The sequence below is a fragment of the Mustela nigripes genome, chromosome 7 (genome assembly GCF_022355385.1).
Source record: "Mustela nigripes isolate SB6536 chromosome 7, MUSNIG.SB6536, whole genome shotgun sequence".
Classification (NCBI taxonomy): Eukaryota; Metazoa; Chordata; class Mammalia; order Carnivora; family Mustelidae; genus Mustela; species Mustela nigripes.
Window position 1 is genome coordinate 30,279,386 of NC_081563.1, and position 16,538 is coordinate 30,295,923.

Below are 16,538 nucleotides of genomic sequence, written 5' to 3' on the forward strand. Positions count from 1 at the left end.
CATTTCAGTGGCTTACTGCAAAACCTCCAGAGATGCAGCCACAGGATAAATTAATCACTAAAGAACACTTAACAGTATTCTAAGACAAGGAGAATCTGTTGATCTTAGAGTGGTTTCAGTAGGGAAGACAAAGTACAATGAATGGCCTGAATGAGGATCACCAGAGAGACGAGGGTTTTTTTTTGTCTTTTTACCTGCAGCCAGGGATGACTAAGAGATTTGTCCACACTGTAACGTTTTCTCATCTTCACTTGAAGTAGGTTGTTGATCAAATCAATTGCTAAGAGAAAAGACAAAATCAGACACGTAAATTTGGGTATATGGAGCAAACCAAACCTGTGAGTCTTAGAAGGCAGCAGTTCAAATCACAGAAATACAGGGTCGAGGGTTTTGCTTCTCAAGGCTGCAGTCTTAACAGCGACCCTGCGCAACTACCCTGTTAGGATCCATAAATGTTCACTGCACTTAGTACACGTTCACATGCACACTGAATGTGTGCAGAGTACACATTCAGTGTGGCAGAGGGTCGGTGAGTGCCTGCTGCCGTTACTCTGTTTTGTTGTCTACAAAATGAGGTTGTTGTAAAGATGAAATAACACATGTAAAGAGCTTAGTTAGAATTGTGCCTAGCACGTAAGTGCTAGTTATGGCTATTATTATTTCAAAATGAATTAAAAAAACTGATCAAAGACCAACTCGCTGTTTCCCCCAAAGACACCATTCCCTAGTCCCTGGCTTGGTCTGCTAAGGAGCCAAAGCTGCTGGCTTCCTCTACAAATGGGGCCAGACTAACAGGGTAACTTATTACCACAAGTTCACACTCAAACAAGCGTGGTGTTTGGTGTGTATAATAACAGTAAGTATGCTGGCATACTTATTTTATCCAGTTATTTGAAGAAATGAAGCAACTGCAAAACCATAACCTCCGTGTGACTGCGTCCTGACTACAGTGCAGTGTGACAGTACGTTTGAAATACAGACACAAAAGCCTGGACCCAGGGATGAGCCAAATGAAACGTTCACATCATACCCACTCTGTTTCTCTTCTGCATACCACAGGTATTTTAATTATGAACTCTCGGTTCCAAATACTTAAAACTTTTACCCGGTGTTGCTTAAGTGGATGTCCACCATGTGCAACAGAATCATTTGGGGTCTTTATTAAAATGCATTCCTAGTGTCATGCCAGCTGGTGAGGTGGAAGCTCTGGGATATAGCCAGGGGGTTTGGGTTTAGTCCACTCACCCCCTGATGGTGCTGACAGAAGAGGTCTGCAGACCACACTGCCCGAGGAACTCTAAGAGAAACCTCATCTATACTTCAGTTAGCTGTCCATTACCAAGTAAGCCTGCTACTGTTCTTACAGGTTGTTCCTCAAACTTCCCCTGTTTAATGGGCTGTTAATCCCTATGATGAGGTCTGGTACTTCTGGAAAACAAAGAAAACCCTTGTTCCAAAGGTTGGCAAAATCCAGGTGGGGTATTTTCCCAGTAGGATTCCATTCAACATGCGGCTGCTAAATAACTTGTGTGCTCTGCCCGACAGTATCAAAAAGTAAAAGAGGGACAGCCGAGGCATTCTTCATGCGTACAGAACCCCAGCTTGCAAGCTCAAAAACCGGTAATGGGCAGGGAAAATAGATGTATCCTGCTTCCTAGGACTGGACCCTGGGAGGGCTACAAATAAACTGGAAAATGTCTATAAAGTTCATTCTAGATATAAAGAACCTGAAAGGTCTCCATTCAAGGAGCTTACAATCTAGTTCTGAAAATAAGTAATTATGAAAAGAAAGAATAAGGAAAAATATCTCCGCCTAGTAGCCTGAGTTGATCTTACCAAGTTTAGAGGAGGGGCTCAGGGAAGATTTCATAGATGTGCCACAGTCCTGAAGGACTAAAAGGATTTCAGTAACAAGGAAGAGGGACTGTAGGCAGGGGAAAGGCCTAAGCAAAATGCAGAAAAGTAGGCGGGAAGAGAAAAGAACTAGGTTTTATGGAGGGGAGGACAGCAGGTAGACTCGGGCTGTCTCAGGGAGACCTACATAGTTGCAATGTGGTTAAAAGGAGGCCAAGGTGTTTGGGGCAGATTGAGACAAAAGTAGGGCCGGGAAAGTGTCTAATGGATAGGACTGTTAAGATATTTTAGTAGTTTCTAAAGGAGGAACCTGGGGCCTGGATTAGTGCTATAAGGAAATGAGAGAAGAGACAATGCAGAAGGAAGAGTGCTCAAAAACTGGTTGAATTTGAAAGATGAATATGAGAAATTTAAAAAGATGAGACAAAAGAGACAGGCTGATTTGAGATCACAAAGATTTTTAGACTAAAGGGCATAGAGCTGAAACTTTTTTTCCCTTACCTTCACCAGAAATTTCTCTCCAGGGATTTGGTGGGTACATAAATGCAGCATTTTGGATTTGGTCATTTATATCTTCATCTTCATTAAAAGGAAATGTGCCACTGAGGCTAACATAGACGATAACTCCCACTGACCACATATCTAGAGAACGGTTGTAACCTTTGCTCCTGAGAACTTCAGGGGCTAAGTACGCCGGAGTTCCTACCACAGATCTCCTGAATGACTTTTCACCAATGATGCGTGCAAAACCAAAGTCACACAGTTTCACCTGGAAATAAAAAGATGATGCTAATTTTGCATTTTCATCTGTCAGTCAATCTATACATACCTGTCCCTAAGTATGATACCGAGTCATTTCAACACACCTGCCAACATATGTACTGATTTACGAATGTCAAATGAATGCAGGTGGGGAAATTATAAAATACCCTTTTGCCAAAAGGCAGGTACATTTATAACCCTGTGATGTATTACTGACATAGTGTGAAGAGCTTTCCTAGTGCTTATTTCAAAAAACCAGTTTTTTGAAAGTTCTAGCTTTCAGAATGCCAGAAAAACCAGACTGGTGGTATAAGTGGTCAAAGTTTTATGATGAAATACGAAGGCACTGATTTTTTAGCATTTGGCTTTTAAGGAGCTACTTTTCTATCATCCGTGAGCAGAAATTATGTGTCTCATTTTTGAATCCTCAGTAAATAGTGCCTGGACACATAAAGGTACTCATAAATTTACGCTGAATGAAAAATAAGTTGGTATTTAAAAACTGACCCTTTATTAAACTGACCCTTAATCCTAGAATCTGTATTCCTGAGGACTACTATCGGTTGGCAAGTAAACTGAGGTGTAGTAAAGAGAACTAGTACTGTAGCCCTCAGAAGAGCAAGGCTAGAGTCTGCATGAAAGAATCAGCAAAATGATGACTAGTCAGACTTTGGATCTGGAAAAACGAGGTCTATTTGAAGGTAGTCACAGTCACTATAATATCCTTTTGGAAAGAGTGTTCTAGAAATGTGATGAGCTTGGCAGAGCTCAGAGCCCTTATCTTGCTGCCCATCTTCTAGAAGAAGTTTGGGTTTTAGGGAGTAATGATACATTCATGCTAAATAAGCAAATGCCAAGTATTTTCCAGAGAAAATTCCCTGACTTACAAAATGTCTTCACAAAAAGCATTATGATCAGTTGATGAAAAAAGGGATTTGGCCTCTACAACCAACGGTATAACAGTGCCTGGAAAGCAAAGATGAAGGTGTATTCAAATACTTCTTGTTATTACTAAGACATGGACCCTGGTGCATGTTTTATGATTATTCTGTGTCTTTACTGAATGTGGCTCCCTCTAAGTCCTAGAACAGGATTATTAACCATGCAGACATGTGAACTCTCTTTGCTGTTGTTGTTACATGCCATATTTCTAGTAACATCTTGATAAAGATGCCATGGCAGTCTGGCAACTGAATAAGAAAGTGTGGCCATAGCTAGTACTTGGGCAACAAGAAATGTCAAGGAAATGATGTTCCCTTTGTTCCTCTCAGAAGTCAGAAAGTTTTAGCCTCACTGTAGGGGTGTGCATCCTTCGCCCAGACTATTCTGAAGATCAAATGAGATGATAACGTATGGAAACACTTTATTACAAACATCACACCAACTGCTAGGGAACCCTTTTCGACCTCACAATGATAGGGAATCCCTTTTAACAACACAGGCATTACAAAGCAATAGGATTACTTCCTTGTAAGAGTAATTTTTAAAAATAATCTTTTTGGGGTGCCTGGGTGGCTCAGTTGGTTAAGCAATTTCCTTGGGCTCAGGTCATGATCCTGGAGTCTTGGGATTGAGCCCCCACATCGTGCTCTCTGCTCAGTGGGAAGCCTGCTTCTCCCTCTGACCCTACCTCCTCTCCTGCTTTCTCTCACTCTCAAAGAAATAAAATCTTTAAAATATATATATATTTTTCTTTGAATGACAATTTGAGTTGTATTTAACTCAGGTAAAATAAATCATTGTCCTTGGTCTAGCCATCTAACTATGCATTTTTCCAATAAATAAATAAATAAATAATAGTTTGTCAACAGATATTCTAGCTGATTGGAAAATTCACCAGTGATAACCATGAAAAACATTTATGGGTACTCCCAACAATATATTATTCCTCAGGAAAACTTCCAAACTACGGGTTTATGAAGCATTTTCTTAGGTTATGAAATAATTTTGGAACAGGATCAACATTCTTTAGTGAAATGAAATTTAACCAAGTAAAAAATTCAATGCATCCCACACAGGACACAGACATATAAACATACATGCGTGAGTGCACAAAGGGGATATATATGTGTGAGTGATGGCAGTAATGGGAAATGTAATTCTTCCACAGGTTTTGGTGAAATGTTTGAAATAAAGTGCTCTGAAGAGGAAGGAAAATTGGCTGCCTGCCTCAAAACCTAGTGTCTCCCCCCTCTAAATCTACTGTCCCCTACTGCAGGGTTACCCGTTTTTATGGGGAATTTGTCCCAAGCACCAGGCACCAGCCAAGATTGACTCTCCTCGCTTCATTCCCAAACCCCAGGAAGAAGTGAACTTCAGTCCATGTGCAAAAAGTTATTCCTTGAGGTCTGGTTAAGTCCAAAAAGTCTTAATGAAAATAATATAATAAGGTCGGAGTTCAAATTATGTCAAGTATTAATCCTCACTGGCAGTTATAGGCCAATTCCTTCTGTTAAGATGGCTATAAGTCTGAATTTACTGCTTTCCCTTTTATTACTTGGCTGCTCTGTAATACTGTCAGATACTTAAAAAGGTTCTAAAGAGTATCTCACCTGAGGAAATGGCTCCGCTGATGCGAGCAGCACATTTTCCGGCTTTAAATCACAGTGCACAATATTTTTAAAATGTAGATTCCTCAAGGCAACTAGGATCTGTTATTGAAGAAAACAGAATTTTTTCAGTGCTTTGAAAAAATCATAAACCCCCACCTGAGCTCTTGAATGGTATGATAATTTGAAAAGTCTACTACAGTTTGTCAAGTTTTAACTGAAGTGTTACTCTGTTCTTCAAAGTTAAAAATTCCCAAAATAACCCAAAATGTAAAAGCATGCCATTTCTCTGTTTTCAAGTACTGTTTAAAAAAAAAAAAAAAGTTAAAGTACCTGTGTGACCATGAATTTAGTAATTCGTTCTGGAAGTCGACTTTTCTCACTGGATAGAATCATTTCCAACATATCTCCGTGCAGTTTTTCCATTACTACAAACACTCGTTCTGGAGTTTCAAACATACATTCCAGGTTTACAATCCCAGGATGGTGCAAATTCTGGAGAGTTGCAGGATACGGATATGACCAACATAAGTAGAAAAATAATTTTACTATGCAAACATCTAACAATGTACTGCGACTGTCTGGAATACATGGCATAGAAAGAAAAACAAAAATAAGCTGTAAAAGCAAACGAATAGGATCATGGATCGGATTTTCCAAGATCTGTAGTGCAATGGATGCCCTGAGGGGAAAGGAGGTCTTTCCAGTTAATTACATAAGTGTCCTTGTCCATTACTACTACATTTTTCTTCCTCATCTTTTTAGTCTTCTGACGCTGTGGTAATTTTATGCTGTCCATGAACAGACACCAACTGCCAATCAAATTTTAGCTAACTACACAGAGCTTTAGCTCTTTGGGGCTGTATCTGTGGAGGTCTGTGCTCAAGAGATGGTTCTGTTTTTAGGGTAGTTATTTATCTAAGTCTGCATTCTCAATCATATCTGCATTTGGTTTTCCTGCTTTCAGGCTCAAGATCTCTACCTCCATCTTCACGCTTCTTAAGCACCACTATGTTACCAGGGTTGCAAAAATATAAACCTGAATGTGACACTGTTTCTGCTAATAAAAAAGCCATCTATCTTACTGATTAAAAAACAAAAACCTTCCTCAAAAGCAAATTATCTTAAGTCAGCTATGCTCAAAAATATTCCATGGTTTTCTAGTCCTGGATATAAATCTATTCCTCTGCTTAGACTTTCATATCTTCATTAAAGGTGATTAAACTTTTTATTATTAGAAGTATATTTTTGTTATGTTTTTATCTTTATTATAGGTACCTAATTATGCTAAAAGGAGAAACTTCTTTTTGGCTTATGTGAGGCTGAATACCATCTCTAAAATGTTTTTTGAATTTGCCATTATCTCTCAATTCCCATTGTGGTGGCTTTAATTCCAGCTCACATTACCTCTCTCTATGGCGATAGAGTTTTCACCTAACACTATATATACATGCAACAATGTTTATCCCACGGTACTGTGTCAATGTGTACACATCTCACTCTGTATCCTAGTAAGTTCCCTGACAGCAGAGACTGTCTTAGTCATTTTAGCTCAATGTCTGAATCATGGTGTTTTTAAAAATGACTAGCAAGTGTAAAATACTGTTTACTAATCAACTTAAAATAATTTAATGAGATGGTATTCCAAGCAGCAAAATAAAAAAAAAAAGAGAATTTTATATAGTAAAAAAAAGTGACATGGGTGTGATAATAGTAGTGAGCAGGGGAAGATTCAGAATATCACAAATTTGATCAACATAGAATTCTAAGTGTGGTTGGCTATCCCCATGCTGTAGTTGTCTTGAAAGTTCTTCCCCACCCCCAGTCCTGTAAACAGTACACAAACACAAAAACAGAAGTATGCTATAACATTATTGTCTCTTAACATCCTCTGTTTGTTTAAATGTCCTGTTTCCTCTGGAGTCTTTTGGTAAATTATACTTTCATAGAGAATCATTTTCTCGAGGTTTTCAAATTTATTTGATAGAGCTGGGAAAGGCAGCATCTTAAAATGCCTTTAAATTTTTTTCACTATTTGTGGTCCTCTCCCCAAGATGTTCTTATTTCTCTTATTTTTGCTTTCCTTTATTATTCATTCTTTAACCTCTTGAGTTGGATTCTTAATTCACTTATTTTCATTCTTTCTTATGTAAATATTTGAGGTTATAAATTTTCTGAGCAATAGTCTAAAAGCTGATACCCAATATTTTCACAATTATTTTCTAAATACTTTGAAATCTTGATTTTGCTCTTTAAAAATTAAGAGATTTAAAAAACTTTCGGGTGGTGGGAGCTTTTGTTTTTCCATTTTGTAATTTATTTCTAGTATTACTGCATTAGGATCAAAGAATACCATTTATCCTGCTTTTTTATTTTTATTATTTTAATATAATTTTTTATTTTTTATATATCCTGCTTTTGTAAATGAATGAGTTCTTTGTTTTTAGGGTACAGACTCAGCATACAGTGGTTGATTACCTTACGCGGTTTAGGCCTTCCGCGTCGTTAGTTTGGCTACTTCATCTCGCAGGACTGCTGCTGCGCTGGTCAGTTTCTCCCCGCCTCCTCTCTAGCTCTCCTTTCTAAAGGCCACTGCTGCTATCTGGTGTGGTCTGCCCTCTTCCACTATTAAAGGGCGCTTCATCCCTTCACTTACTGTGTTCTCCCTTAAATTAAATTTCAGAAGATCATGACCCCCTTCACTTTCTTCTGTTTGAGGAGGCACCTAGAGAGGATCTCACAATTATACAATTCAGAAGAGCCAGCAAAAACAGCCCTTACTGTGGCACCTCTTCCTGCATGCACTCTTGGCTCCATCGCCAGTGTTTCTGGGAAAACTCCTCTATTTTATAGGTCCGCACTTTCTTCTATTTTTATTAGTTTTTTAAAAAATTTCTGTTTGTCATTTTTCTTATAGCTTTTAGGGGACTCTCAAAAAGAGAAAGGGAAAATGGCGAATATACCACAGTATTCAAACCAGAAATTTCTTTCTTAAGTTTCTGATGACATTTTCCCATTTATATAAGTAGCCATGAGAGCAACATCATTTTCTCCCATTACTATTCTACAGCCTATGCTTCAGGCAACAGCAAAGACAGTTTTATATTACCACATCCCTATGAAAAAGTAAAAAGCCTCCATTTCCTTCCTGCCCCACAGCACAGTCCCCAGCAGCCATGTTAACAGTTCAGGTAGGTATGGATCCTTTTCTTTACATAACTGTATGTACACATATGCAAGTACACCATTACCTTAAGAAATTATACAAATGGAACCATTCCACATTTCCATTTAAAAAATTTAACAACAGGTTATAGGTAATCCCCCATATAAACACATTTATTCAATAAACATTAAATGAGTATTTGCTCTGTGCCTGTTACTATGTAGGTAGTCTGGATTCATGAGTGAACAAAACTGACAAATCTCATCTCATGGATAGCTTATTCTAGCAAGGTGGGGTAAACAACAGGTAATAAACTAGTAAACTACCCAGGATGAAGGTGCTGAGTGCTATGGAGCGAAGAAAAAGAGGGTAAGAGTGGATGGGAACAGAATGCAAACGCCTCATGAGGAAATGCCATTTGGGCAAAGTCTTGAAGGAGGTCAGAGGATACGCCATGTAGATCTTGGGGGTGACAGCATTCCAGGCAGAGGTAACAGCTAAAGCAAAGTCCTTGAGACAGGACCACATCTGTCATATTTAAGGAACAGCAAGACAGTGTGGCCATCATTCAGAAAAGAGACTCAATTTGCTGAGCGTAGTCTACTGTGGAGCCTTTTCAAGAGATTTTGGCTCAGCCTAACAGAATATTTGCAGATGTCCAAAAATGTCATGTCCTCCTTTCTATTAAACCGACAGAAATCCAGAGATCATCATCAAGCACTCAGGAGAGAGGCTGGATGTGCCTGAGTAAACTAGGTCACTGCTTAATCAATGATTCTAGAATTGTTCCTCCCTGCCACTGGAAAGGCCAAAACTGTAGTTTCAGTCAGATCTTCAGTCTTTACCTCCTGACCTTTCTTGAAAAAGGGGAAGACATGGGGAAGAAAAACCAAGGATGTCAGTGGGGCTGCAGAGAACAGAGAATACCAGAATCAATTGCCAGGCAGGGTTCAGCCAGCCTTTGAGGTTGTCTAATGAGGACTACATCCAAGAAGAATCATGGGCAAAGATGGGAAAGGATGACACAGCAGACGGGAGGTGGGGAGCCAAAGGGCAGAGTGAGGAGAGGGAGCGCAGTACATTCCTTTCAACCCATGTGCAAGAGTCTAGTTCAAATGCTCATCTGACTAAATCTTATGTAATGAATTTCAGCAAATGAGTATTTGAAGTTTCCGTTAAAAAATGTTTTTACCACATTCAGATTGTTCTGAGAATTGTAATTCAAGTACAAAGTAGGCTAAAGTTGATCTTTATATTTAGCTAACCTCCTAATCAAATGTGGAGACATAGGTATCCAAGTATTTTGAGCTTCTGGAGTGACAGATTAGGTTTTTACTTTTGTTGTTGTTGTTGTTAAGACATTGCTGATGAAAATGTGTTCTAAACTACTATCTTAATGGCAGTTCTTGTAACTCCTAGATTACTCTAACTTAATTTTTCCTTAAAAAAAAAAAAAAGACTTAAGGATTTAATATAGATGCCCACCAGCCTCCTACTGAGCCCAAAGGTCACAATATGAAAACAGAAGAAAAAACAAACATTCTTATCAGCACACTCAACAGACTTGCATTTAAAAACTCACAAATCAAATATTAAAACCAATTCAAAGCAACTTGGGTTTTTTACCTGTAAAATAGCCACTTCATTACGGAGTTGACTTTCCTGTTTTGTGGGGAATCTCATCTTATCAATTACTTTAATAGCCACATCCCTTCCAGTCTTTCTGTGTTTTCCTATTAAAAAAAAAAAAGTATAGAAAAGAAAGAAAAAGCAAGTTGACAGTTCATATACAATATGAAAGCTTTATGAGGAAGTTGAACAAAGACTGAAGCTAATATGTTTTTACTCTTGGATTTCTTTTCTTTGGCTGATTTTGTTCTTTCTCCTTCACTCACCTTTAACTTTTAGAAGTAAATTACATTTTTCCTTAGTAGTTGCCTCTCTTAAAGGCAGTTTCATTACTTGAAATGGCAGGAAATTTGAATGAACTTGTTTGCTGAACAATAATTTACCTTGTTAAATGCATTAACTACTCTGACTTAGTCTTCAGATACTGTCAAGATAGAAGCATTTTATCAATGAATTAATTTTATTCTAGGTTCACCGAGACAGCACAGTTATTTAACCACATATTAGGGCAAGCCTTAAGGCGGAAAGGCCACTAGAAAGCTACTTAAAGCGGGTTGGCAAAGGAGGAAAAGGATTTAACATTTCTTTTATACTGTAGATTATAGCTTATAAAGTACTTTTATGTACATTAGGCTTAATTAACACCCCCGGGAGCCGCAGGTCAGATTTTGTTGGCCGCTTTAAACAGATGAAGATACTAATGCACAGTGAGCTTAAATGACTGCCAGTGTCAGGAGTCACAGCGCGATTTCGGGTCTTCGGACCTGGCACGACATTCCTGCCAACAGCAGACGAATGGGGCCACTTGTGCTGGAAATCCAGCAGAGCGTATCCTTGGATAAATGAGCCCACAAAGCGCAACAAAGGCTTCCAGCCATTTATTTTCCCCCACAAACATCCTTATGAGTGAGCTGTGAGGAGAGATAAAGTAAGTACTGTGAAACAATTTCCTGACGCTTTCTGTTACTCTGTAAAGCGAGCAGCTGCGATTAAAGAACACGCAGAGTGAATAGGGCAGAGCTAGAAGAAAGCATGTCAGCCGCGGGGGGAACCACTCGACAAACTGTGACAGGACATGACAGCTGGCCAGGGTCTTCCAGTTTCACAGCTTCCTGGAGTATGTATGAGACGCAGCCGGCTGTAGGTCGCTTACCTCCATAGACGATGCCAAACTGGCCTGAACCAAGCACCTCATCGGCAAAGATCTGGTAAACAGTGCTAATGTCCTGTTTGGGAAAGAGGAAGCGGCGTTATTTCTCTCTGTTCAATACTGGCAGTATCTCTGACTCTTTTCATTCTAATACTGAACACCTTTCTGTTTTTAGGAGAGAGGCAGCTAAGTTTCCTAACATATTTTATGAACACAAACTTTCCACGCCCTAGAAAACCCCAATTGTATTACTATGACTTTTAATATGCAAGTACAATGTATTCTGTAACAAGGCCTTTGGGGGAAAAGCGCTTTGAATAAAAGAAAGTCTTGTATTTAGTAAGTCATGATCTATAAAAAGTAAATTAACATAAAAAAATTAACAAAATTTTACCTATTACACCATTAAAGAGATTTGCTATCTTTGCTATCAGGCTGATCTGAAAGCCTGATGAAAGGGCACCTGTGAGAAAGTCTGCAGCTCAGATCCCTCCCCATCCTCATCCCCCTCTCCCTGTCCTCCTAGGTGGTGGCTGTTGCTGTGGGAATATTCCTGGCTGGAGCTCTCCAGCCCCTCCCTAACGCAGTCTGGTGTTTGAAGTCAGGGGCTCCATCTCTGTCAGTGTTACACTCCCTGCCAGCGCCCGTGTCGTGGTAGCAACTCATACGGAATGGTACAGACCTCAATTTCTCGCTGGTAAAGGGGATACAGTAACATCTATTTCACTGTATTTTTAAGTAAGTTAAATGAGGATATATACCAAGTGTCAAGTCCGGGGCCTGGCATATAAAATCAGTAATTCCATAAGTCTGATGTCCTAATTTCTGTTGAAATTAGGTAATCTTTAAATTGTTGACTTCCCTGGGACTTGACTCTCTCACCTGTAACAAAGTATTGGTTTACACCTCTAGGTTCCTCCTAATTTAAAAACTGCCTACCATTTTATGCTTGTCATCAACACTTATTGAGCCCTAACTGTATAGATGACTCTGTAAAAGGTAGCTAATTTGTAAAAACAGACCTAGTTAAGAGGCTTATGATGTATTAGGGAAACAAAAAAATCTATTAAAAAGATAAATAATTCAGGACATACCAGGGTTAGATAAATTCAACTTATTTGTAGAGGCTCTCCTAACACCTTTTCTTTACTAACTCCCCAGAATAACCTGTACTTCCCATTCTCTCTGAAAAGAAAATATTGACTGTATAAAATGCATGTGGCATCCCAACAAATAACTCTTAAAACTGAATTTGTTCCCAAACCCATCATGCCAAATGTTATAGATTATATAGTTTAATTACAAAAAGTTAAATAAGTATACTATATAAGTCAATAAAACATTAGAAATTTCTATGAAAGCAAAGTAGTTTTAGAAACTCCATAAAGGGGGCACCTGGTGGTACTGTCAGTTAAGCATCCGACTCTTGGTTTTGGCTCATGTCATGATCTCAGGGTTGTGAGATCGAGCCCTGCACTGGGCTCCATGCTCAGTGTCAGATCTGCTTGAGATTATCTCTCCCTCTGTCCCTCCTCCTTGTGTTCTCTCTCTTAAATAAATAACTCTTTAAAAAAAAAACACACACACACACACACAAAACTCTATAAAGGTGAGACACCAAAACTACAGCTGTCAATTTATTTGTGAGCAAAATAAATACCAAAGATTGTGGGGTAAGGATTCTGTTCTCAGAATACTTCACAAGTATCCCTGGTTCTACTTTAAAGAAACAAAAATTAGAAATTTTAGAGAATCCATTAGGGGTGTTGTTGTATAATAAGAACTTGACTGGCCTTTGTCCCTAGTTCCAAAGAGAGAGATTCTAAATCCTTAGAATTTCTCAAGTCATAGGAGTATCTTATATATTATGGTATTCATGAGCCCCTTGGATCACACCAGAATTATGCTAACAAAATGATTCAGGATGGGGTAGAGTCACCAGAAAGACCAACCATATGATTACAGTGTTAGGGCTTTGAACCGGTCCAAACTCAGGGGAGGAGAAGGGGCAGTAAGAGATGGAGTTCAATCATGTGGCCAATGCTTCAGTCAATCATGCCTACTTAATGAGATTCCAATAAAAACTCTGTACACTAAGGCCCAGGTGACTTTGCAGGCTGGTGACAGATCACTGTGCAGTAGGGTTGCATGTCCTGATTTCAGGGAGAGAATGCAGAAGCTCTACATTCAGAACCCTCCCAGACTATACCCTATGTGTCTTTGGTTGGCTGATCCTGATTTTTATCTATTACAATAAGGCTGTAAATCTAAATCCAGCACTTTCCTGAGTTCTGAGTCATTCTAGTGAGTTACTGAACCTCAGTGTGGGTTTGTGGGAATCCCGACTCTGTAGCCAGTTAGTGAGAAGTATGGATGAACTGGGGACCCCTGCACTTGTGGCTGGTGTCTCAAGTGAGAGCAGCTTTGTTAGGAACTGTGCCCTTAACCTGTGGAGTCTGCATAAAATCAGGGCATGAGCATGGGAACTGCAGTACTATGTTAAAGGTGTGCCTGATGCAAGAAAGACGAGGTGGAACTCTACTTAACAGACCCATACTTAAAGAAGTCTCATCCCTGTGACAAAAGTAAATCAATATGTATATATATGTGTTTTAAGGTATAATGAAAATTTTAAGATTTATAAGAATCATTTTTACATGCTTCCCAACTTTAATCAATTTTTTGTTTAACCAAGGAAATTTTGATTCTAATCAAATTAGATGAGGGAACATCCACTAGTCAAATAATAACTGCTAGAAAAGGCTTTCACAAAGACCAATTCTGAAACTCTTCCCTTCTCAGCTATGAATGGATATGCCCCTCAAGTTCTCAGGGGATCCTTGAAAGTTAGTGACCTCATGTTTGTGTAATCCCCCTCTTCCTCCCCCAAAATCTGGTTACCTACCACTACAAGAGATACACAGATTACATCTCCTTGAAACCCTCTATTCCCTGTAACACTACTGGATAGCCAGTCTCTTCATGCAGTCTTAGAAAAGCCAACATGTATATGCTACAGGGGTATTACAGCCGGAGGCCCCAAGTGGAGGATGGCGAGATTTTTATCAAAGAAATTTTTAGACAGCCAATGAACTATTTTATGACTTCTTTTTCGAATCTTTTTTCTTATCCAGGGTTGGCAAATCAGTTACAGGCCAAATCCAGCCTGCTGTCTCTTTTGTATGGGCTCCTGATATACAAATCAACTTTACATTTTAAATGGTTAAAAGGGAAAATAATAAAAGCATTTTTTGACATGTGAAAATGATAAAAATTCAAATTCAAGTGTCTATAAATAGTTATATTGGGACACAGTTATGCTCATTCCTTTATGCACTGCCTATGGATGCTTTCTCATGACCATGGCAGAGTAAAGTAATAGGGTGTGGACCCCAAAGCCTAAAATATAGAAAGTATGCTGACCCCTGTCATAATCCCTAACATGTACCTACCTATGCAGCCAAACCTCTTCCATTCACTATTCTTTGAAAGTCTTGTATTAAAAGTCTTGTTTGTCCTGCTTCCCTCTATTTGTCCATCCTGGTCCCTGTGCTTTCCCTAACTATTGTCTCCCCCTGACCCCCATCCTCTCCACACTTTAGCCAAAATGCCTTTCCATCCTTGTGGGCACAGCTCAGGCTTCACTTCCTTGAGGAAGCTTTCCCTCCTTCCTTACCAGCAAGAAGTAATCTCTCCCTTCTCTTTGAACTAGTCTATCACTATGTGATATTCTACTATCACTTGTGAAAAAATTATCTTTATTTTCACACTTTAAAAAAATCTGCTTTAGTTTCCTTCATAAAGCAGAACTCCTTAGAGTAGTTATCAGCCACAAAATCTAGCTGGTGCCTTTAGGCCAAGTGCTCAATACTCTGGCCCATGAACTTTTAAAAAATTCAAATATAATTAACATACAATGTTATACTAGTTTTGGATATACAATATAGTCATTTACAATTCTAAATGTTTCCAGCACTCATCAAGATGAATGTATTCTTAATTCCCTTTATCTACTTCACCATCCCCCCCCACCCAACTCCCCTCGGGCAACTACATTTGTTCTCTGTATTTAAGAGTTTGGTTTTTGTCTCTTGAATTTATTTAATAAGATTTTCACATCTTATTTTACCTATTTTAATTACCCAATTTACTATTTTAGCTGTAATTTTTACTTACCACATTTTCCTGGATCTGACAGTTAGATACAGAGATACTAGTAGACAAATCTTCTGTAAAACAGAAGGATGATGTATGAGAAAAGAAAAAAATTGTTGTATGACTTAATATTAACATTTGCTGATATGTGAATGCCCACACTACATTAAATTTTTAAAAGTGGCTAACATACAGTTAATATAATTATGTTCTTTAAAAAAATTTATCCACACACATAATACTAACCCATCAATAAGAAACTAGTCAAATAAAACTTGACACATCCACACAAAGAAATATTATCTAAACACTCAATGGTGTAGAGCTATCCATACTGAGTTAGAAAGCTATCCATGGCATATTAAGTTAGAAAGGCAAGTTGTAAGGCAGCAGCATTTGAATTAAAAACAAAGAAAATATGATACTTCTGGTGAACAAGAGAGGAAGGGTTGGGGAACAAAAACTTTAGTCTTTGTACATTTCCACACTGCCCGCATTTTCTAAAACATAAAAAGCAGGCATTATTTTAATAATAAAGAATTAGATAAATCAGATAAATCTATATACTGACACTGAAATATATCTGATCCCATATTAGTTTAATAGTGGATAAAAGCAAATCGCATTTTTTGTAAAAATAAAAATATAATAATACAGTACAGGTAGTACCAGCTTCCATTCTCCCCAAACCAAGAAATATACACCAAATTGTTAATAATGGTTTTCTCATGGGGGAGATATAGAAGCAGGAATAAGGGGATGTGTTACAAGTGTACAGGAAGGGCTGTCTCATTTTATATTCCTTATGACTGTGAAGTTTCTATGTCTATATTACTTTGATAAGCAAAGGAAGTAAGTGACAAGGGAAGAGGGCCACATGGAAAGTATGTAAGAGACTAGGTCTCAAACATATAAAATCTCAGAGAAAACTCAAAGAAATAAGATATGAAATTTCCTTTAAGATCCCACATATAGGGACGCCTGGGTGGCTCAGTTGGTTAAGCAGCTGCCTTCGGCTCAGGTCATGATCCCAGCGTCCTGGGATCGAGTCCCACATCGGGCTCCTTGCTCAGCAGGGAGCCTGCTTCTCCCTCTGCCTGCCATTCTGTCTGCCTGTGCTTGCTCTCTCCCCATCTCTCTCTCTGAAAAAAAAAAAAAAAAAAAAAAAAAAAAAAAATCTTTAAAAAGATCCCACATATAAAAATTTAAAACAAGAAAATGTAAGCATACTATAATTCAAAAATAAGTAATATGACTGTCAAAGACTGCATTT

The 16,538-nt window shown here is 38.5% G+C and overlaps 1 protein-coding gene across 1 annotated transcript in view; it reads right to left on the reverse strand.

The window, feature by feature from the left end:
- Positions 1–16,538, reverse strand: part of PRKD3 (protein kinase D3) — an 82,407-nt gene that overhangs the window by 3,520 nt on the left and 62,349 nt on the right. Inside the window, exons 12-18 of the mRNA XM_059405456.1 lie at positions 15,287–15,339; positions 11,114–11,186; positions 9,958–10,064; positions 5,499–5,660; positions 5,169–5,267; positions 2,356–2,623; positions 195–280 (exon numbers count right to left, since the gene is read on the reverse strand). Of these exons, the coding sequence (XP_059261439.1) occupies positions 195–280; positions 2,356–2,623; positions 5,169–5,267; positions 5,499–5,660; positions 9,958–10,064; positions 11,114–11,186; positions 15,287–15,339 (848 nt within the window). The remainder of the gene's footprint in view (positions 1–194; positions 281–2,355; positions 2,624–5,168; positions 5,268–5,498; positions 5,661–9,957; positions 10,065–11,113; positions 11,187–15,286; positions 15,340–16,538) is intronic.